Genomic DNA, 20,976 nt, shown 5'->3' with positions numbered 1-20,976 from the left:
AAAAAGCACTGACGCGAACACAACACCACCCACACACGAAAACACGGGTTGGAAAAATAACACCTTCACAAACTAAACGCCTACGTCCACCGCTGCCGTCACAACCAACACAACGTCCACCACAATAACCGACTTGCGCTTTCTCGGCGCTTGCGAATCGGCGAATGCAGATCGACAGGCTAGATCTTCTGTTGTTTGTTTGGGGGGGAGCTGGTCTGTTGTGCGCAGCTCCGACTGCAAACCGTAACCTGGCGCTCGGCGTCGGCAGATTCGCCACCACGGCTCGCACGGATGGAAGCGGGGAGGGAGAAACATGGTGGAGTTTTTTTGTTATTGACAATCGGCATCCCCTCAGAATCAGCCAGTAAACGCCCGGAGAAGAGGAGCGGGCCCGGGTAGAAAAACAAGGCCAGCACGGGTTTTATTTTTTTATACCGTTTTAAGACGATTTTACCCCCACCTCTGCACGCACGCCTGCGGGGCTGTGAGCGGCGGGCGGCGGGCTGGCTGTGTGGAAAGTGCGGCTGCGGTAACTCGGATGTGATTCGCAGTGACTGATGGAGAGCAGGCGAGGTGCTCAGGTCAGTACGCGGCCGCCGTTCGCGATTTATTTCCCTCCTATTCCGCAGTAAAAAACAACCCGCCGACCCCCATTTCCACTCGCCATCGGGGTCTTCGGGGGTCGGAAGACGAGCGCTACCCTCGGCGACCGAGATGAGGTGGCTAGCCGGGGAGGGGGAGGCGATATTTGCAGGAGACGGCGCTATGTTTCCCTCCCGTTCGGCCGAGGCCTACGCTAGAGCGGCGGCTTGGTAGTTTCAAGGGAGCCCGGCCGCGGGGGCGCAGGCAGCGGCCAGCCAGACGCGGCGAGCCGGGGAGGCGGCGGAGGGAGGGGTTGGTATCGGGAGAGGTGGGTGACCGAGACGCGGGGCTGCTGCTGCTCGTCTCCGCACCCCGCGGTGCAGTGTAACTTGCCAGACTGTTTCCGCTGTGTGTGCTGTGCGCCCGCAAGTCGTCCGTCGGAGCGCAGGTGGGCAGGATAGGCGCTCAAGTTCAGTTTCAGCTGCGACCCGCGGCTGGCGGTGGGAGAGGCGGCGGGCTGTGAACAACGTCAAAGCGAATCGACAACTTTATTAAATCGGATCATTGCGCGATTTTCAACGCAATTTATGTGCCGTGAAGCGAAATCACTTACACTAGGCGCTGGCGTGCGGAGTTTGTTTCTGAACACCTGGACGGGCATGCAAACCGCACTGTCACTAACCCTGTTTCTGCGCTTGTAAGAAAATGGTTTTCTGTTTTACTCCCGCATGTTTGCAAGTGTTGATCCAGTTAGATCAGTTGATCCAAGTTAGAGGTGCATGCCTCCGGTGGCGGAGCAGCTGGCGTGTCTTGCCTCCAACTTCCCAAATGTGTCATTTAACAAGTTATTGCTTAATTGGCCCAATAAGGTGACATCATTTCACTTTTCCACGGTGTGGATCACTTTAAAAGATCTATACAACCTGCCAGGCTGTATACTCGCACGTCGGAATTCATGCACCACGTACAACGTGATCAAGACCATAAAACACGCTTTGTAAACACATTTGCACACCAGAAAACACACGGTAACAATCACCAGAAGCGCTGCACACCAAAACAAACACGCACTGCATGTGTAAGCGCCCTTCCTCGCTGCACATCGGCGGGTGTGTGCCTTTCTGTGCCGATGTGCGTTTGTATATCATCAGTTATTGAGTCGGTGTGAAAGTGCAGGTCTCCCCGCGAATGCACGGAGGGAGCGACCGGGGGGCGGCGTGTCTGTCGGCCGCCGGCGCTGTGGTCTGCTGTGCGCAGGCGTGCGTTTGTTTACCTTGCTGTCAGAATCCCGAATTCCATTCTATAGTTTTAATGGCGATAGCGATAATAATAATGTTGTACTAATAACAAAAATCACAAGCATAGCAATAACCATAACTCATCATTTTGGTCCAAGGTCACTTACAGCCAACTAGCAGTTGTGAAACAGTGGCACGGATCGTATGTTTTCCAGAGTGGCAGAGAGGAGAAAAAATGTCCTGCGCTATATTGTCTCAGTTTATAGATTGATTATTGATGCCGAAGCAGAGATTGTAGTAGACAACAGGATCGGATCAAAATTAGGAATAATAACTGTCAAACTGTACAGTTTAGTCCTGTTAATAATCGTCTTCATTATTAGCTCTCTCAGAAGTGGATTGGGAAGCTCTTATTTTGTTGTTGTTGTTGTTGTTGTTGTTGTTATTAGATTATTGTTAGATCATGATAATAATAATATCAGGTAATGTAGCAGATCTCCTCATCTGTTGTGGTTTACGTGATTTGACAGAACAGCTATTATGGGGTGTGTGGTATTCTTGCAACACCCAAGCGCGGTGGTTCCTTCTCGGACGCTCCGGTCTTTAATGCAGCTCGGGGAAGGGAGCGCGGCAGGGTTCATGACAACTGTCTGCCCCTGTACAAGAAGACCACGGAGGAAGTGCCTTTCTGAGGATTCTCCGGCCAGTTGCATGTCTGGGAGGTATTACACGCTTTGGCCGGCGTGGTGTCAGGCGGGTCCAGATGAGGAATGCTGTAGTCTGGCATCCCTGTGGTTTAAGCCCCGTCTCTTCCCGTCTCTCCCTCAGTGAGTGAGTATGGATCCAGACAGTGGGGCAGACGCACAGAGAGCCCTAAGTGTCCAGTGGAGAAGCTACAAGCTGGTGGTCGACCCTGCCCTGCGGAGGGTCACCCAGAAGATCTACAGATATGATGGGGTGCACTTCAGCGTGCCGGTCAGTATTCAATGCTCCCCCCGGCTACACAACTGTGTGTCTGTGCATGGTGGATTTCAGTGACGACGCATGTGTCTCAATGACACTGTGTGTCTTGGTGACGGTGTGTGTGTCTCTCTCTCAGCGATGGTGTGTGTGTCTCGGCGACAGTATTTCAGTGAGAGTGTGTGAGTGCGTACCACTGACAGTCTGTGTTGGTGTCCCAGGACTCAGGGTTCCCTCCTTTGGGAGAGGTGCGGGACCCTCGGCCTCGGAGGATCTGGTCTAAACACAGAGAGCTGTCCCTGCCAGTGCCCAAGTTCAAGGTCAGTCTTCCTTGCTTTCTGCTCTCCTCTCTCCCCCTTGTTCTCCCCCCCCGTCTCTTCCTCTCCCCAAGATTTACCTTCATGAAAAGTGCCTGTGCTTGCCCGATGACCTCATTCTCCCCCCTGTCCCCCAGCTGGACGAGTTCTACGTGGGTCCCATCCCCTTGAAGGAGGTGACGTTCGCTCGGCTCAACGACAACATTCGCGAGCCCTTCCTTGCCGAGATGTGCGCAAAGTTTGGTGAGGTGGAGGAGATGGAGATCCTCTTCCACCCCAAGACACGCAAGCACCTGGGCCTGGCCAAGGTGCTCTTCACCAGCACCCGCGGTGCCAAGGAGACCGTCAAGCATCTGCACAACACCTCCGTCATGGGCAACATCGTCCACGCGCAGCTGGACATCAGAGGTGCCTGCCTGCCCTTGCACACACACACACACACACACACACAGTACCCATAGTTAGAGGCATGTGGAGTGGTTTCTGACTGGACACTGTATACACGCACACACGCTGATACGTACACGGACACATGCATAGATAACAGGTAGAGGTTCCCTGGGTAGTGGAATGTACATGGTCTACATACATACATGCACACATACAGATGGGTGTGTTACAGAGAAACTGTACATTATCTTGAATATTGGGTGCTTCTAGGAATACGGACTGCACACTGAATATTGGTAGATGGGTGTTTTGACAGAGCGCGGTGTGTGGTTTGTGTGTGTGTTCTCGTGTGTTCGCGTGCGAGATGCCTTCAGTGTCTCTGTGTCTCTCTGTGAGTGTGTGACGCCGTCGGTATCTCTCTGTGCTACAGGGCAACAGAGAATGAAATACTACGACCTGATTGTGAGCGGCTCCTACACCCCCCAGACTGTGCCCACGGGGGGCAAGGCTCTGTCCGAGAGGTTCCTGCCCCCCCCGCTCGCACACCCTGACACGGTGAGAGAGAGAGTGGGCTGAGGGAGAGGGGTAAGAGGGAGAAGAAGGAAGTGGGACTGAGAAGAGGGAAGGGGTTAAGAGAAACTGCAAGGTCTATGGAGAGGCAGGGTTGGGGCAGTGATGAGTGTTTGTGAAGGGATGTGGGATGGGGAGAGGGAGGGAAGGAGTGTGTTTGGTTGTTGAGGTGTGTGTGTGTGGGATTTAACAATCTGTTTCTCTCTCCCCTCTCTCTTCTCCACCACTCTCCCAGGTATCAGAGGCTCGGAGGCGGGTGTCCAGTGACACCCTGGGGGGCCCGCTCCCCCTCACCCCAGGGGGCAGCAACACGCCCTGCTCTGTGGACACTGGCTTTGCCAGCGACCAGCGCATAGACACGCCCTCCTCCTCTCTGGGGGGGCCCTACACCCCCGGCTCCTCTGCATCCTCGCAGGGCGGAGGCACCCCTTACACCCCCCGGTCTGGCACACCCTTCTCCCAGGACTCGGCCTACTCCACCAGGTCAGTATGGCTGTCAGGGTGTCCCCAAAGTGTCTGCCTCCCGTTTTAAGAGCTAAGAACATTCAGTTAAGTTAAATTAAGAGCTCCTTCAAGGCCAGGGCTGAGAAACACTGAGTTGCATTGCCCAAATGAGCCACACATCTTAATTAATTTCACCTCCCTCTCTCCTCCGTCTCCTCCTCTCCCAGGCAAACCGCTGCAGGCTACAATGTGGGTGGAGGGCCCATCTATGCCCCAGACCTCCTGCCTTCCTCTTCCTGCTCCTCCTCCTCTGTCTCGTCCTCCTCAGGGGCCTTCAAGCCCACCCGCTACCACGATGAGGCCTACCCAGGGCCGCCCCCGCTGCCTCCTCTGCCCCAGCAGCAGCAGCAGCAGCAGCAGCAGCTCTGCCCTCCGGACTCCCCCTACTCCCGTAGACAGATGCCCCCCTACCCCTCTCCGTACCGGGGGCCCGGGGAGTCCCTGTACGCCGCCGGGTACGGAAACACGGGGGGTGTTGGCCCACACCCCCAGCACCACGCCTCCCAGTACGAGCCCCCGGGGGTTCCCTCCTCCTCCACCCCTTCCTCCTCTTCTTCCTCCTCCTCCTCTCACTCCTCCTCGGCGCTGGCGGAGGGGGCCCGGGAGGCGGGGCGGTACGGGGGCGGGGCACCGGTCAGCACCCGCAGGTCCTCGGAGGGCCGCTCTGGGTACCCCCACCATCACCAGGACAACAGCACCGGTGGCAGCACCTCCAAATCCTCTTCCTCCTACCACTCCTCCTCCTCCTCCCATCACCACCACCACCACCACTCGGAGCGCAGGGAGGACCGGGGCTACCGGGCGGGAAGCTCTGGCTCTGGGCACCGCTCAGGGGAGCCCAGCAGCTACCACCACCACCAAAGACACCGCAACCACCACCACTCGCACAACCACCACGGTGGCAGCAGCCGGAGGAGGGGCAGCAGGGACCGGGACGGGGAATATTCAAACAGCTTCTCGCAGGCAGGGGGCGGAGGGGGAGGAGGCGGAGGCGGCAGTGGCGGCACCGCCTCCAGCTCGGTGGCCCTGGCCTCCCCCTCCACCCCCCAGCCCCCGACCTACCCCTCTTCCTCCTCCTCCAGCAACGTCTCCCCCCACCCCGCCCACTCCCTCTCCTCCTACCCCTACGCTGGCAAGGACCACCCCCTCCCGCCTCCCCCTCCCCTGCCGCTGTCCTCCTCCTCTTCCTCAGATCCCTCACTCCCTCTTTCCTCCCGGCTGGAGCAGGTGTTCCGCCCCCCGCAAGGGTCTGGCGGTGGCGGAGACCAGGATTACCGCGTCCTGGCCCCACCGCCCCCGCCGCCTCCGCTCCCGCCCGCCTCAGTCATCACGGCCGCAGTCGCGGAGAGCTATGGCACCCCCAGCAGCTCCCTCCTCCCCGACGGCTACTTCCCCAAAGACGGGAGCTCCCCGCCCCCTCCCTTGGACTCGGCGGCCTCCGAAGACTGGGTGGCCCCGTCTCTGTCCCACGGCCGCTCCATTCCTCACTCTCCCCCTCCTCCAGACCACTGCCCTTCCTCCTCCTCCTCTGCTGCCGCCCCTGCCGCCGCCTTCTCCCCGCCCCCCCACCCGGCCGCTGTCCCCTCCTCCTCCACCTCGTCTCCTCCGCCTGCCTCCGCCCACCGTCTCCCAGCCTCTCCATCGTCCTCCTCGCCACCCCTCCAGCGCACCTCCTCTCCGGAGCCGGACTCCACCAACGAGAGCCTGCCGTTTGTCTACCACAGCAGTAGTCTGGACTCCCGCATTGAAATGCTACTGAAGGAGCAGAAAAACAAGTTCTCCTTCCTCACCTGTGACGACGAGGAAGAGGAAGGGCCGGAGCAGAGGGTGCCGCTCCCTGCCCCGCCCTCCCAGCAGCAGCTCATTGAAGAGGGACAAGAGGAGAAGCAGAAGAGGAGAGAGGGGGAGGAGGACCGGGAGAGGGACAGGAGGAGAAGGAGAGAGCAGCCGGGACGTGCCAGAGGCGGCGGTGGAGGAGGGAGCAGCAGCAGCAGCAGCAGAGAGGGCGATTCGGAGGCGGGCCGGCACCGGCGGGGGGAGAGGGAGAGAGAGAGGGACAGCCGGAGGAGGAGAGGGGCACCGGGCCGGAAGGAGGTAGGGGGCGGGGGACCGGAAGGAGGCCGGAAGAGCCCAGCAGTCGCCGCCACCACCGCCTCCTCCTCCTCCTCCTCTTCCCTCTACCCCCGTCCCTCAGATCTCTCCGGCGCCCCTCTCCCCGACTCTTTGTGCGGGGGCCACGAGCTGGGCCAGCCCCTCCGCTCCGGCCCCAGCGACCCCCGACGACAGAGTCAGAGCACCAGCAGCCCCCCAACGCACAACGGCCAGGGCCAGGTGAGGGGTTTGTGTCCTGTGTTGTTCGCTGCCAAACCTTCTGTCTGTCTATCTTCCTCTCTACCTTGGTCTTTTCCTCACCTGTTATCTCTGCCCCCCATCCCATGCCAGTCAGCGTGCCTGTACTAACCACCTCCCTCTCCCCCTCTCAGTCCTCTCCGCAGTCCTCCGGCGAAGACATGGAGATCTCGGAAGAGGAAGAGGACCCCCCGCCCTCCTCATCGGTGGACAACCCCCAGCACACTCCCCAGCACTCCGACCCCTCGGGCTCGGCCACGCCCCCCGTCTCCGAGGCCGCACAGCAACAGCAGCACTTCGGCTCCGTCCTGCCCCCTCCCCTGCCCTCCTACCCGCCCCACATGCCCCCGCCGCCCCCCGGCTTCAGCCTCCAGCCCCCGCCTCCCCCCCCGCCCGGCCTGCCCCCTCCCCTGCCCCATCTGGACCTCCACGACTACCCGCCCCCACCCTCGCACCAGCAGCAGCTGTACGACTATGCCAGTTCCGTGGAGCTGATGAACCAGTACACCGGCGGGGCGCCCATGTCCTTCCAGATGCAGACGCACATGCTCAGCCGGCTGCACCAGATGCGGCTGGGCGTCCATGGCAGCGGGGGGGCCAGCAACGGCGGCGGGGGGGCGGAGATCCATGACCCTGCCGCCGACTACGCGGCCGCCGGCTACCCCCACCCCCACGCCCACCTACACAGCCTGCCCCCACCACCCCACGCCCACCCCCACTCCCACTCCGCGCACCACCCTTACCTGGAGCAAGAGGGCGCCCACTTCGACCAGGACCACCGCTACGCCCCGCCACCGCCCCTCCACCAGCTCCAGTACGGCTACCCCGAGCCCCCACACCCCCACTCCCTGCCTCCTCCCCACCCCCACTCCCACTCGCACTCCTGGCAGCACTGCCTTCCCCCGCAGTACCCCCCGACCACCCCCTACCACCCTCACCCGGCCTACGGGCCCCTCTCGCCCACCACCACCTCGCCCACCTCCTCCTACCCCAGCTACAGCGCCCTGCCGCCCCCCGCCACCCAGAGGCACCCCCACGAGGGCACGGTGGACCTGGTGCTGTCTGCCCTCATCCAGGAGATGAAGAACATCATGCAGAGGGACCTGAACCGCAAGATGATCGAGAACATCGCCTTCGGCACCTTCGACGAGTGGTGGGAGCGCAAGGAGCGCAAGGCCAAGGTAGGGACCGGCCCCATGGTGCTGTGCGGCTCAGTGCCATACCTTATAGTACTGAATAGTTCGGGGTGGTGTAGTGCAGTGCAGTACTGTATACAGGGTTCGGCCCAGTAGAAATTGTAGTTTGTTCTGTAGCACCACAGGCCCGATTGGGACAGTTAATTAATTTATTAACCCGTTAAAACGTGCATTGTTCTAAAACAGAAAGAGAGCCTTGATAACACAGCCTCCTAAACCGATCTTGTCTAATTTAGAGGTTGACCGCCAGAGTGAGAAATGAAAATGTCTGTTTTCCATAGAATTATAATCTTATAATTGTGTATATTCACATTGACAAGTTTTATTTTGTGGTGAAGCACTAATTAAAGAAACTGTTAGCATTTAAAGGTTATCTGTAATCAAAAACAACAAGGTGCTAGACGTTTTACCCAGATCAAAGGTTTAATTTTGATTGTACTGGTATTGTCAACAAAGCACGCATATCCCAATGGTTCAAGTTTCTTTGTCAACTTTCCAGGTCAAGTAACACTTTCCAGACACATTTTTTGTTATACTGGTTGAAAGTCTCTTCACATCCTGATAGCAATCAATACGTTAAGTGGTCTAAATGTAAATATATATATTTAATCTTCTGTGGAAGGGACAGGACTAAAAAAGGATCGTCCAATCATTGCATTCGGTCCGAATGTAATGATAGGTTGTCCTTCCTGTCTGTCAATCTATATTTGCATACCGCCGCGCAACTGGTTCGCGCAGACAATCGCACGTCATCAGCGCGGGAACCTTGACGCTGTGCGGAGCGAGCGTGAGAATGGAAGGCGAGCCGCAGCTGCTATTTTTAACAACATAATAACCATAAATAAGATGTTCACGTTCGTTATTATTATTATAATGTCTAACCTGTGAATGAGACATGCGGTAATCTGAAAGCGTTGCGATCGATGCCACCCACACGTCTCTCCTCCTGGCGCTGAGACTGTGTGTGTGCGCATGTGTGATAGAGGGGGCGTGGCTTTGGAGATGCTCTGAAGCGAGGGCGGCTCTGTGCTTTCAGAACAAGCTGCTAACTGCTGGCCTCTCAGGATTGCAGACCCGAGCTTTAAGTGTGCCACCGTATTGCTGTTTATTTACCCAGGTCAAAGGTCAGTTTGACATATTGTGGTTGACAGCCCTCAGACGGAATGTTCAGCGAACGATATGTATGCTGGATAGCTGTCCTAGAGAGTAGTCTGTGATTGGTTAAAACACAGTGGTGGTAACGTACTTTCATGTTCTGTAGTTGTGCATTGGATTTCTGAAGCCAGGGAGTATGCTTAAGTGTATAAAGTGTGCAATTCTGCAATTCCGGTCAGAATTAAAAAGTGATTGCTTTTAAAAGTGGAAGGAGTGTTGTGCTGATTCCTTACATTTCAGTTCTCAATGTATTATTGAAATAAGTGAGGCAAGTGCTGTATGGCATAGTGCAGTATAAGTCAGCTGTACACTGCACCAAGCTGCACTGCAGGGTTGGTTGTTGTTTGTGTGTGAACTTAAATAATCTGTTCCGCCCCCCTCTCTCTTCCCCTCAGCCATTCCAGACGGTGGTGAAGGCGGTGGTGCGTGAGGAGGAGAAGAAGGAGGAGAAGCCACTGTGCCGGCCCCGGGAGCCCGCCCTGCTGTCCCTGGTGGACTGGGCCAAGAGCGGCGGCCTGGAGGGCTTCTCGCTGCGGGGGGCGCTCAGGCTGCCCTCATTCAAGGTACTGATGAAGAGAGGGAGAGGGGCCAGGGGAGGGGCCACTGGGGCCCTGTTCTATCTGTGTGTGTGTTAATGCCGTGTGTGTCGATTCCCAGGTGAAGAGGAAAGAGCCGTTAGAGCTCTCTGAAGCCAGCGACCTGAAGAGGCCGCGACCTTCGACCCCTGCCGACGAGGATGACGATGGTGAGAGGCCGTGTTTTGCAAGACTGGACTTTTTTATGGAATCCATTTATGAGATCCTGTTGGTAGACATTTCTTCTGTGATTTACCGCTGTTTAATCTTTTACCTAGGTTGTTTTCCCAGTTTTGTAGTAAGTAGTCATTCAGTGTATGAACTCTCTCTCCCTCTCAGACTCTTACCGGCAAAAGGCTGCAGGCGTCCCGGGCCGCGTGGAGCCAGGGCCGGCCGGGGAGGGTGAGGGGGGCCGCAGGGGTGCCCGGCTCAAGAGGCGCAAGCCCTTCGACCTGGACAGCGAGGGCGAGGAGACCTCCGACGGCTCCTCCTCAGACAAGGTACACCTGCGCGCTCTCAGACACACACGTTCTACTAGCCACACATAGCCTACACGGTCTGGTGAATAACACATGGACAGCACTGCCTTACTCATGGCCCACATGCTGCATACGCTAGGTGTATGACTTACTGCGCACACTGCATTTTCACCACACACACATGCCCATAGTGTGTACCAACTGCACACCCAGCTCCATCCAAACACGGTCCACTTCTCCGTGCTAAAAAGGTGGTGCGTCTCTGTCCCCGCAGGAGGACGATGAAGACGAAGACAGTGACAAGGAGGACGAATCAGAAGGTACCCTGAGATTTTGTGTTTTTATTATTGCCCTGGTATCAAGTGGTGCAGAGTGACCCTGTGTTAATGTACAGCCATGTCCAGTCAGCTGTATCCAGTAGTCACCCCCCCCCCCCACCCTCTCTATCTCTCCCCAGACGAGGCGGTGAGCGACGCCTCCTCAAAGGCGGACTCCGATGACGAGAGCGCCTCCTCCTCGGACTCTGACAGCAGCTCAGCCTCCTCCTCCTCCTCTTCCTCTTCCTCCTCCTCTGACGAGGAAGACGAAGAGGAGGAGATGGGGGGCTTGAGGGCGGAGGTAGCGGAGAGCGAAGGAGAGGAGACGGTGGACACCATGGACGAGTCCACCATGGACAGCTCGGTGCTGGAGGCGGAGGACAAAGTGCGGGAGAGGGACAGGTAAGGGCCCATCCGACCCTATGCACCTGGCCCTTCTCTCCAACTAGTTCTCTCAATGAGTTGATTATCAATTAAACGTTCACCGTTTGTTTATACATTTTTGTTTAATGTTCCTACAGTGCCAGAGTGCGACTCCTTCAACCGGCACTGGCCACCAGTGCCACGCAGGAAGGGCCAAAGGTTATGGGGGCCTCGACGCCACTGGACACGGCCCACGCCACGGAGGTCAAAACAGGTGAGCCAGGGGTCATGGGGTCAGTCAGTGTGTGTCTGTGTTTGTCAGTTACTCATCCTAGCCTATGAATAGAGTAGTCATTGAGAGACAGAATTACCCTCATAGTGAGTCATCGTGAGTTCCAGAAAATGAAGTAGTCTACATGGTGAGGGCAGTGGTGCGGCTGTGTCCCGTTGTGTGAGGCTTCCGCTAGTTCAACGCCGTGTTGAGCTTTCATACTTTACCTACTGTGGAAGACACTCGCAAAAAGTGGATAGGACATTTTCGGTGTGAGGGGTTCAACATACTCATACTAGGGTCTGCAGTCGCCCCTTTCAGAAGGAGGATTTGATCGAGCCTTCAGCTCCTGCCAGCGTTTTCAAAGTTCAATCACAATAGTTTCAGAAGAACGAGAAATACATTGTTAGATTCAGGAAGAGAAAAGGGCTTCCGCGTCACAACCTTGCAATACGTTAGAAATAACCTCATAAATAATCTCGGAGAGAGTACGGACGCTCTTATATATGATCGTTCCCCGATACCCTCTCTTGTAGGCAACGGGTGTAGAAGTCATTTTCACCTGCCCTTTTACTGACCGCAGTCGCTTCCGGTGCTACACAGGAAGTTGTTGAGCTGGTCAATTAAAAAGTGGAAGTGGACGTGCATAGAGCCTATTTGATAGGAGACAGTCTGAGAGCTAGAGCTAGAGAGCTACACAAACTGATGCAAACCACTTTCTCTCTTTTTTTCCTCCTCCTCCTCTCAGTGAAAACCGAAGACCCGAAACCGGAAGCGACCGACCAGCTGCGCACCCCCCCCGTGACGCCCTCCCCGTCCGCCCCCGTCCGCCGAGAGGACCCCTCCCCGGTGCTGCTGCTACCCCCCCTCAAGAAACGCCGCAAGACCGTCTCCTTCTCCACCGAGGAGGAGAGTAAGCGCCCCGACGCCCCCCCGGCGCCGCAGCCCCCTCCCTCCTTCCTCCTCCTCCCGCCCCCGCTCTCCCCCACTCCCCCTGCCTCCTCCCCGTCCTCCTCCTCGCTCCTCCTCTCCCCAGTCCGGGCCCAACCCCCCGAGTCCATCCTGACTGCCGCCACCATGACGCCGCCCACACCGGTGACGACGCCCACGGCGGCAGCACCCCCATCCAAGCCGGACCGCCCCTCCCCCCTCCTGCTGCCCTTCTCAACCAAGCTTGGCGAGGCGGCGGCGCCCTCCCTCCGCCAGACCCCTCCCCACAGCTCTGTCCTCACCATCCCCCCTCCCGTGCGCTCCCTGCGCGTCGACGACCCGAAGAAACCTGCCCCTGCCGCCGCCGCCCCTCCCTCCCCGTCCACCCCGCCCCCCACCCAGAGCAAATCCCCCTCCCGGCGAGGCGGCAAGGACCCCCTGGCCAAGGCCCCACCCCCCACCGCCCCCATCTGCCGCACGGTGCTCAACCTCCCGCTGGACCACGCCTCCCTGGTCAAGGCCCCCGTAGAGGAGCCGCTCGCCTCCCCGACACCACCGCCCACCTCTGCGCGTGGGAGACCCCGGGGCCGGCCGCGCACAGTCAGCCTCTCCGCCCCGGCCACTCCTCCGCCCCCGCCTCACCACCACCACCCTGCAGACGAGTGGCCGCCAGAGGAGGCACAGGGGGAGCACAAGCTGAGGCTGAGGGAGCAGCTGGGGGTCTCCAGTCTCCTGCAGCTGGCTCACACCTCCGCCTCCGCCGGGCCGACACTTCCGACAGCTTCCCGCCTGCCCCCCGACCTCTCTGTTCTGGCCGACGTGGCGCTCAAGCTGGAGCCCGAGGCCCCCGACTCGGAGGAGACGGAGACGTCGGACGAGGCCGAGGAGCAGCAGCAGCAGCAGGCCGAGCTGAGTCATGCTCCGCCCTTCGCCCCCGAACACCTTTCCTCGCCCCTCCCGCTCTCCCCTCCCGCTCCTCCTCCTCCGCCCGCTCCCAGTGTCCACCCGGAAGGGCTGTCCGTGTGGCTGGAGCACAACTACTCCAAACCCCTGGCCCTTCCACCAGCGCTGCCCCTCTCCCCGCAGACGCAGAAAAAACCCTCCAAACAGGACATCCACATCCTGCTCCCACCAGACATCAACCACCACTCCATCTCCGGGGTGCTGGAGGCCCCCGAGGAGGTGATCGGGGAGGCCCTGCCCCCGGCCGGCCACGCCAAGGGGGAGCAGTCAGAGCTCTACCCGCCCCTGACCTCCGTGGCCGGGGTGGGGGTGCTAGGCGAGCTCGGGGATGCGGACGCCGGGGCGACACGAGTGCATGCCACCGCTGCTGTTACCCCCCCTGTCGTCGGGACCTCCCCGGGCAAGAAGAGAGGGGCCAAGGCCAAGGGAGAGGAGGGAGTCGAGGCCGAGAAGGGGAAGAGCCGTGGCCGCAAGAAGCGGAGGAAAGAGAAGCAGGAGCAAGTGGAGCAGCAGCAGAAGAAGAAGCCGAAAGAGAGGATGAGCAAGAAGATGAAGAAGAGGAAGCTGGCAGAGGTGAGGATGGTGTTAAATCTGTTTCTTATCCCGTGGCCCTGGGGGGCCCACTGTCCTGTTGATGGTTGTTACAGTTCAACTTGAGTTCTTCTTCTCACTCCCTCTTTCTCCCTTCTCCCTCCTGTCCCTCCCCTCGTCTCTTTCTCTCCCTCCTTCCCCGCAGGAACTGCAGCAGCAGCAGCAGCAGCAGGAGGAAGAGGTGGACGTCGAGGACCTGGAGCCCGGGCAGGTGATGAACTCGGAGGAGGACGAAGCGGAGGAGGGGGTGGTGGACCGGGACCGACGGAGGGAGCGGGAGGGCGTGGAGGAGCTGCGGAAGAGCGAGCGTCTCTTCTTGCAGCAGAGCCTTCCGGCACCTCACTCCCAGGAGCCCCTGGACTCCTGCCCAGCTCCCCGCACAGCGCACCCCCGAGCCCCCCTCCACTACGACCAGCGCAGCGAGTTCGAGCAGATGACCATACTGTACGACATCTGGAACTCTGGCCTGGACGTGGAGGACATGCGCTTCCTCAAGATGACCTACGAGCGGCTGCTGCAGGAGGACCACAGCACCGACTGGCTGAACGACACGCACTGGGTCCACCACACCAATATCCTTTACTGCGGCCGGGCCGGGCTGCGCTGGGGGACACCATTGTTATATGCTGATACCCCTTACCCACTGGCAACGTCAAGCACACGCTTTCTCTCCCACACACACACACGCTCTCTCTCTCAGATGTGTACACGTCTCCACAGCCTACAGTTGGTCAGTCTGTCTGTCTGTCTGTCCGTCTCAAGCACCGGTTGTCTGTCCTTGACTCCCTCTCACTCACCAACATCCCAAACCCGCGCCGAAAGAAGAAGTCCCAGGATGGCCAGCTACGGGAGCATAAGACGGGCTGCGCGCGCAGCGAGGGCTACTACTCCATCAGCAAGAAGGAGAAGGATGTCTATCTGAACATCTACCCTGTCACCGCCCACGAGCTGGAGTACGACGGCCAGGTACTGAGGACAGGAGGAGGAGGGGGTTGCCAAATAAATCGGGGGAAAGAGTCGATAGAGGTGGATTAGGGGCACCAGACTGGCTCCTGTCAAGCAAGCTCACCCCTCTCTCTCTCTCTCAGGGCACTAACCGTGTGCTGTCAGAGAGACGCTCGGAGCAGAGGAGGCTGCTCAGCGCTATAGGGACCCAGGCTGTGATGGACAGCGACCTGCTCAAGCTCAACCAGCTCAAGGTGGGACAGTGGGGAGACTCGCTCTGTGGCATGGGGGGCAGTGTTGAAGCAGTATAGAGTCCAGTCTGAGAGTGTCAGTGTCTGTGTTGTATGAACACCTCTTTCTCTCTTACACCACAACTTGTTATGATGACACTTCAGCCGAAGTTGTGAGATAAGGAACTATAGATCTTAAAGATCTTCCACATTTGACAACTTCTCGTTTCGTACATTTTGTTAGACAGCGTCCTCAGATATGGATGTGTTTTAGTTGTTGCGGTTGTTTTGCATTTGATTTTTCATTTTGATGCCTATGTATGTTTTAAAAAGTTAAATATGTATACCCCCCCCAAAGTGGCTAAGAGGGTAGCTAGCTACTTTTCTCAGAATAAGTGTGTAGCTTTAGCTATCTACTGTTTGAAAGTAGATTCCCCAACGTTGGTTGTCTGTGTATACTGAGGGATTCTCTCTTGCTCTGCCAGTCTCCTGTTTTTTAATTGCGTTCTCTCTCTCTCAGTTCCGGAAGAAGAAGCTGAGGTTCGGCCGCAGCCGGATCCACGAGTGGGGGCTGTTTGCCATGGAGCCCATCGCCGCAGACGAGATGGTCATCGAGTATGTGGGCCAGAACATCCGCCAGGTGGGACCACGTCCTGTTTCCCAGTCACTTAAATTCATGCCCAGAGATCCTACCAAGAGAAGTTTTTGTGATCGTATTAGTTAAATAAATGTAGAATCACGATTATATTTTTCACTTTTTTTATCGATACTGAATTCTGAGCCCAATGACAACCTGTGTGAATCACAACTTCCAGCAGAAATAAATTCTTGTTTTCAAGATGTAACAAAATCAAAACCAGCGAACGGAAAATACAACCATTTTCGTAAATGTTTCTGGTTGACTGAAACAGACTGACGGATCACTAGGCTCGTGTGTTTATGTACACACACGTTTTCTCTCCAGTAATAACGTTTCCTCTGTGGAGTTAAATAAGTAAATAAATTAATGTAATGGGGTTCTAATTTAATGAAAAGAACAGTTATCCAGACGTATTGATGAGACCGGTGTATGTTATCCTATTACAAGTACTGTATATTGAACACTGTCCACAAAAAAAAAAAAAATTCTTAAAATGAAAATAATAACTGTCAACACATGACATATTTACACAGACTGCAGGATATATAGACAGTTAGACAGATCGATCTGTTGTTGGTTGTGATGTATATGTAAAAGTGTAACACTTTATTTTCATTGACAATAGAGTAGTTTGAACGGTTTTCGTTATAACTCATTATTAACCTATACTTTCTTTCCTATGGTGTGAGCTAGCGAAATTCATCGGTATACTGGAGGACATGTGACTAGATAGATATGACAGTGAAATGAAAACAATAGAGAGAATGGTGTATGCTATTTTTAGTAGACAGTGTTCTTTCTGTTTTGCATTACTGAGAAGCGGCATTCACGTTGAAACAGGACATTATTCTGTACTGTAACCAAGAGTGATTGAGTTGATGTTTGCTTTAAATACAATATTTTCCTACTGGTTTCTGACTATTTGACTATCTGCTACCAGAAGCAAAAGGGCCTACAGCTGATCTATAATTTAAGGCTTTTGTCACAACTACTGTACTTGTGATTTAGAGTAATGCATGCATGTACCTGTGTGTATGGACAATATTGTCTTAGTAGTTCATTGTAATAACTTGTTCACAACGGTCCTAAACCTTTGCAGTTATCTGTAGTTTTAAGTGTTAATTTCTCTAAAGTTGCAGGATGTACCAGTACCCCACTAGCAACAGTGCTGTCAACATGTCCTCCTGCGTCTGAGTGAAAAATGTTGTTAAAAGGTCGCTGTCTGTTAGTTATGTAGTTATATATATATTTTTTTAAGGGAATTAGCTCAAGTTTATCCTTTTGAAGTATATAGCCTAATATATTTGAGGTTTTCAATAGGACTCCAGTAAGTATCGCTATTCAATTGTAATGTTGGGATGAATCGTGACGTATTGAATTGTAACATGATATCATATCTCAAGGTACTTGCCGATACCCTCCCCTAGTGTTCAGTGATTTGTGTGTGTGACGGGCTGTGTGTTCTGTCAGGTGGTGGCGGACATGCGGGAGAAGCGCTACGCGCAGGAGGGCATCGGCAGCAGCTACCTGTTCCGGGTCGACCACGACACCATCATCGACGCCACCAAGTGTGGCAACCTGGCCCGCTTCATCAACCACTGCTGCACGGTGAGTCACGGGCCGCTGCAGACTGGGAGGCACGTTGGGGGCCGATGCCTAGCACGCTTTGTCCTGCACCCCTAGGGGCTGACTGTGAAGTTAACTTACTGTCCCTCTCTCTCTCTCTCTCTCTCTACCCCTTGTCTTCTATTCTCTCTCTCTCTCCAGCCCAACTGCTATGCCAAGGTCATCACGCTGGAGTCGCAGAAGAAGATCGTGATCTACTCCAAGCAGCCCATCGGCGTGAATGAGGAGATCACCTACGACTACAAGTTCCCCATCGAGGAGAACAAAATCCCCTGTTTGTGCGGGACCGAGAACTGCCGAGGCACTCTCAACTAGAGCAGCCGGACCCGACCCCCGCGCACACGGAACGCCCCCCGCCCCCGTCTTCACAGACAAGACGAGACAAGACTCACACTGTACCCCACACAGTACAGCTCAGACACCCCCCCCCACCCCAAGTACTGCCAGAACCTCCTGCTCCACTCCAACAACCCCCCCTGCATACAGCTCCACGTTGCATTCCTCAATATAACCCCCACCCTGTTCACTCGCGTCGTATTTTTTCATTTTTATATCCGATTTAATAAGCCCGTTTCCTGTATTGAAACTTGGGCCGAAATGACAAAAACAAAACAAACCACTTTAAAAAACAAACAAAAACTAAAAAAAATATACAAAAAACTAAAAAAAAATCCTCAGTTTATAATCCTTCGCCTCGGCAGGAATGAACCGCTGCTAGATGTTGAGGCAGATAATTAAGTTTTAAGCTGGGCCCACAAACTGGGTCCCCAAATACTGATTTAATCGCGCACAATCGCACACGGCATCTCCAGACAGTCCCGTCTCATCTACTGACTTCCTCTGTTGAGCTTTTCTTCTTTGGGTTTTAATTTTTACTTGCGCACCGTTTTTAAATCCCTCCCTTTTGTGTGGTGCCTGCAGTGACGCTGTGTGTTTGTGTGTGTGAGAGAGTGTGTTTTGTGTGTATGTGCGTTTGTATATTCATGCAGTGGCTCCGCTTCACACCTGCTTACTGGAGCCATTGTATACATACAGCTGGGGTGTGAATATTGAGAGACCACTGTACTATTATTATTATTATTATTATCATTACTTTATAAATAAACTGCCTTACATTCCCTTTTTTAAAGCGCTTTTAAGAGTGACCGAAGATGCAGCCGCCCCAGATTACGCGCAGAATGTGTTTTTTCAAAGCCCCAGATTTCCCTGGCAGAACGTGTTTCCACAGAGAGCTGAACCCAGAGCCCTGCGTAAAGGCCTGGGGACGTTTCCAGAGATGTAGCCAAACCGGATGAGGGAGGGAGCCCTTGCACTTGAGTACGAATTGCGGCCAGATGCTTCACGAGCGCGAACTTAACCGACTCCTTGATTGATTGACGTTACTGCTCTGCATGTCGTTAATCCGTTTTTAAGCTCTTAAAACTAAAACATAAACCAAGAAAATGTTTTTTACCCGTCTTCCCTCCACACCTAGGAAGTTAGGTAGTAGTACCTTTGTTTGCCCACTTGGGGGCAGCAGTAGAGAGGGGGCGCTGTATCAAACGGATTTAGTCTGCTGTGGCTTGGCTGCCTTCTTGTTTGTGGCTAGAATACATCTCCAGTACAGTTTAGTTTACCAAAGTGCAGCACGGGCTGTGATGGGAATGCAGACGGACAGACGGATAGCTAGACAGTCCTTTATGGTATCATGTTCCAGTCGAGGCCAGACATCTGAGTCACTGAGAGACAGACAGAGAGGACTGTGGATGTATCCTGCTCCTAGCACAGACCGGTCATTGAGTTTTTCCCGTCTCGGTTACTCCATATCATTTATGCAGGGTTGCTCTCGGTCAGACGGTGTAAGTGGGCATGTGTCTGTCAGTCAGGGTGTGTAGGTCAGTTAGTGGAGCAGCGGGACAGTGTTTGGGTCAGTTAGTGGGCCTGTGCGTCAGAGTGTGACACCAATAAACAAATACAATTATCTGAGGCACGCAGCTGTGAAATGGGAGACAGGACGCCCCTTGTTAGGTTTGGACGACAAGAAACAAAGAACAGACGGACAAATGGGAGGAGAATTAACGCCTGAACAGATGAGGAACAGATCGCTCTCTCTCCCTTGCACTTTGGGGACAGCGCTCCTGTTCCCCGCAGTCATGGGACTCTGTTTACCTTCCTAGTCATCCCCGCCACGCCGTATTACTCTGCTCATCCCTGTCTCCGTCTGTCCCGTCACTCCGTTGGCCTCTGCATGTTGACAATGGTGCTCGGGAAGGGGCGGTTCAGTTCCCAGACTGCTTGGCTTCTGTTCAGTTATGTGACTGAAAAATTGCAAACGGTTCCGCTGCCCCCATCTGTCTCTCTCTCTCTCTCTCTCACCCTTTCTTCCTTTCAATATACCTCCCTCCTCTCCTCTCCTCTCTCTCCGGTGATGTGCATCTCTGAGCACGGCTCTTGAGAGGGGATCTGGGGTGACCGTCTGTCGAAATCCGTCCCGTATGCTCTCTTGGAGGGGATCTCGGGCAGCTGTCTGTCTTCAGGGTTCACGGGGGATGAAGGGGGGATCCCCCTCTCCTCCTCTTCCTCCTCCCACACCCCTATCTGTCAGTTTTTTGTTTTGTTTTTTGTTTTTTAGTGGGTTAAAGCATTTTCACCACAGCCACTTATTTAAATGGGGGAAATGACATGAGGAAATCAGTCGTTTTGACACTTTTTGTTTTGCTCCCTCATTCTATATTTGTCTTCCCCTTGTGTGACTGTGTTGTGCGTGCGTGCGTGCGTGTGTGCGTGCGTGCGTGTGTGTGTGTGTGCGTGCGTGCGTGTGTGTGTGTGTGCGTGCGTGTGTGTCACCCACTTCCGCCGGCAGTCACACTGTTAGGTCTGTGTGAAAACACCCGAAACGAGCCTTAACAGGGACAATGGGCCCCCGCTCTGTGTATCAACTTTCCAGTCAGTACAGCCTCTGTTGAAACTGTTCCTTTGTACCATGTTAGTTAATTAGTCAGTCATTCATTTATTCATCAATTCCTTGAAAGTGTATCGGTGTGTATAGGTGTGTCTGGCAGTACATCAATCTGAAACTTTTTTGCAATCCCTCCCTCCACCCCCCACCCCCCCGAATTAAAAGCAGTGTAAGATATTTCAAGTTACTACAGGAGCTTTTCAGTACAGAAAAAAGTTAAAATACAACTGTACATATTGTAGATGTGGCGAAATCGCTTTGTAAATACATTCTGTTTTTTCCTACTTCAGAAAGTGTACATACGTTCCCATTGTTTTATTATTTTTGGTTTTAATTTTATTTGATTTTTTTTTTTTTTTGGTTTCTTTTTTTTTTTCTCTTGTATTAATGCGTTCAACCCTTTATTAATGGTGCATTAAAATATTTTTTAAAAAAAGGAAGAACAAGTGTTTTGCGTGTGCGCGCGCATGTGTCTGGTCTTTCTCTCACCATGCTCTGAGAGTGTACACTTTGTGGACGTGGTGTCAGAGGTGATGCGGTCGATTTAGCGCACGCACAGCCTGGGTGGGGAGGAGGGGAGATAGTGTACACAGAGTTCCAGTTCAAGACATCCGCTCCCTTATTCTGACCTGCAGTGTCATTCTCTTTCTTTGATTTCACAACTATTTGTTGGTCACAATGTATCTGTTGGTGTCTGGGAAGTGGGGGAGCATAAGGGCCAACCTACTTGTACTTGTCTTTCTAGTGAGAGTGAGTGAGTGAGTTATTTTAATAGGTTCTGACTAAAACAGAAAGGCGAGAGAGCGAGGGGTTATGAAGCCATGTTATATATAGAGATGTATTATGT

At 54.7% G+C, this 20,976-nt stretch overlaps 1 protein-coding gene across 1 annotated transcript; it reads left to right on the top strand.

Annotated features, from left to right (window-relative positions):
- The first annotated feature begins 281 nt into the window (after positions 1 to 281).
- Positions 282 to 20,569, top strand: setd1a (SET domain containing 1A, histone lysine methyltransferase). Its single transcript, XM_066723231.1, has 21 exons — positions 282 to 581; positions 2,649 to 2,795; positions 3,002 to 3,100; positions 3,235 to 3,505; positions 3,918 to 4,042; positions 4,293 to 4,540; positions 4,729 to 6,892; positions 7,045 to 8,091; positions 9,657 to 9,824; positions 9,919 to 10,006; positions 10,176 to 10,336; positions 10,590 to 10,635; positions 10,773 to 11,034; positions 11,154 to 11,269; positions 12,015 to 13,732; positions 13,896 to 14,322; positions 14,544 to 14,716; positions 14,839 to 14,949; positions 15,446 to 15,565; positions 17,036 to 17,173; positions 17,333 to 20,569. Exons 2-21 carry the CDS (start codon positions 2,658 to 2,660, stop codon positions 17,504 to 17,506), a joined length of 7,794 nt encoding a protein of 2,597 aa, XP_066579328.1. The 5' UTR covers positions 282 to 581; positions 2,649 to 2,657; the 3' UTR covers positions 17,507 to 20,569.
- The last annotated feature ends 407 nt before the right edge of the window (positions 20,570 to 20,976 follow it).

The sequence above is a fragment of the Amia ocellicauda genome, chromosome 14 (assembly GCF_036373705.1).
Source record: "Amia ocellicauda isolate fAmiCal2 chromosome 14, fAmiCal2.hap1, whole genome shotgun sequence".
Classification (NCBI taxonomy): domain Eukaryota; kingdom Metazoa; phylum Chordata; class Actinopteri; order Amiiformes; family Amiidae; genus Amia; species Amia ocellicauda.
Note: the sequence above shows the minus strand (reverse complement) of the source record. Positions and strands in the feature narration are given on the sequence as shown.

Excerpts from the sequence above, each read along its gene's own strand:
- setd1a (XM_066723231.1), top strand. The coding sequence starts at position 2,658 with ATGGATCCAGACAGTGGGGCAGACGCACAGAGAGCCCTAAGTGTCCAG. Across the intron at positions 6,893-7,044 it reads CGCACAACGGCCAGGGCCAG|TCCTCTCCGCAGTCCTCCGG; the intron begins GTGAGGGGTTTG and ends TCCCCCTCTCAG. Across the intron at positions 17,174-17,332 it reads TCATCAACCACTGCTGCACG|CCCAACTGCTATGCCAAGGT; the intron begins GTGAGTCACGGG and ends CTCTCTCTCCAG.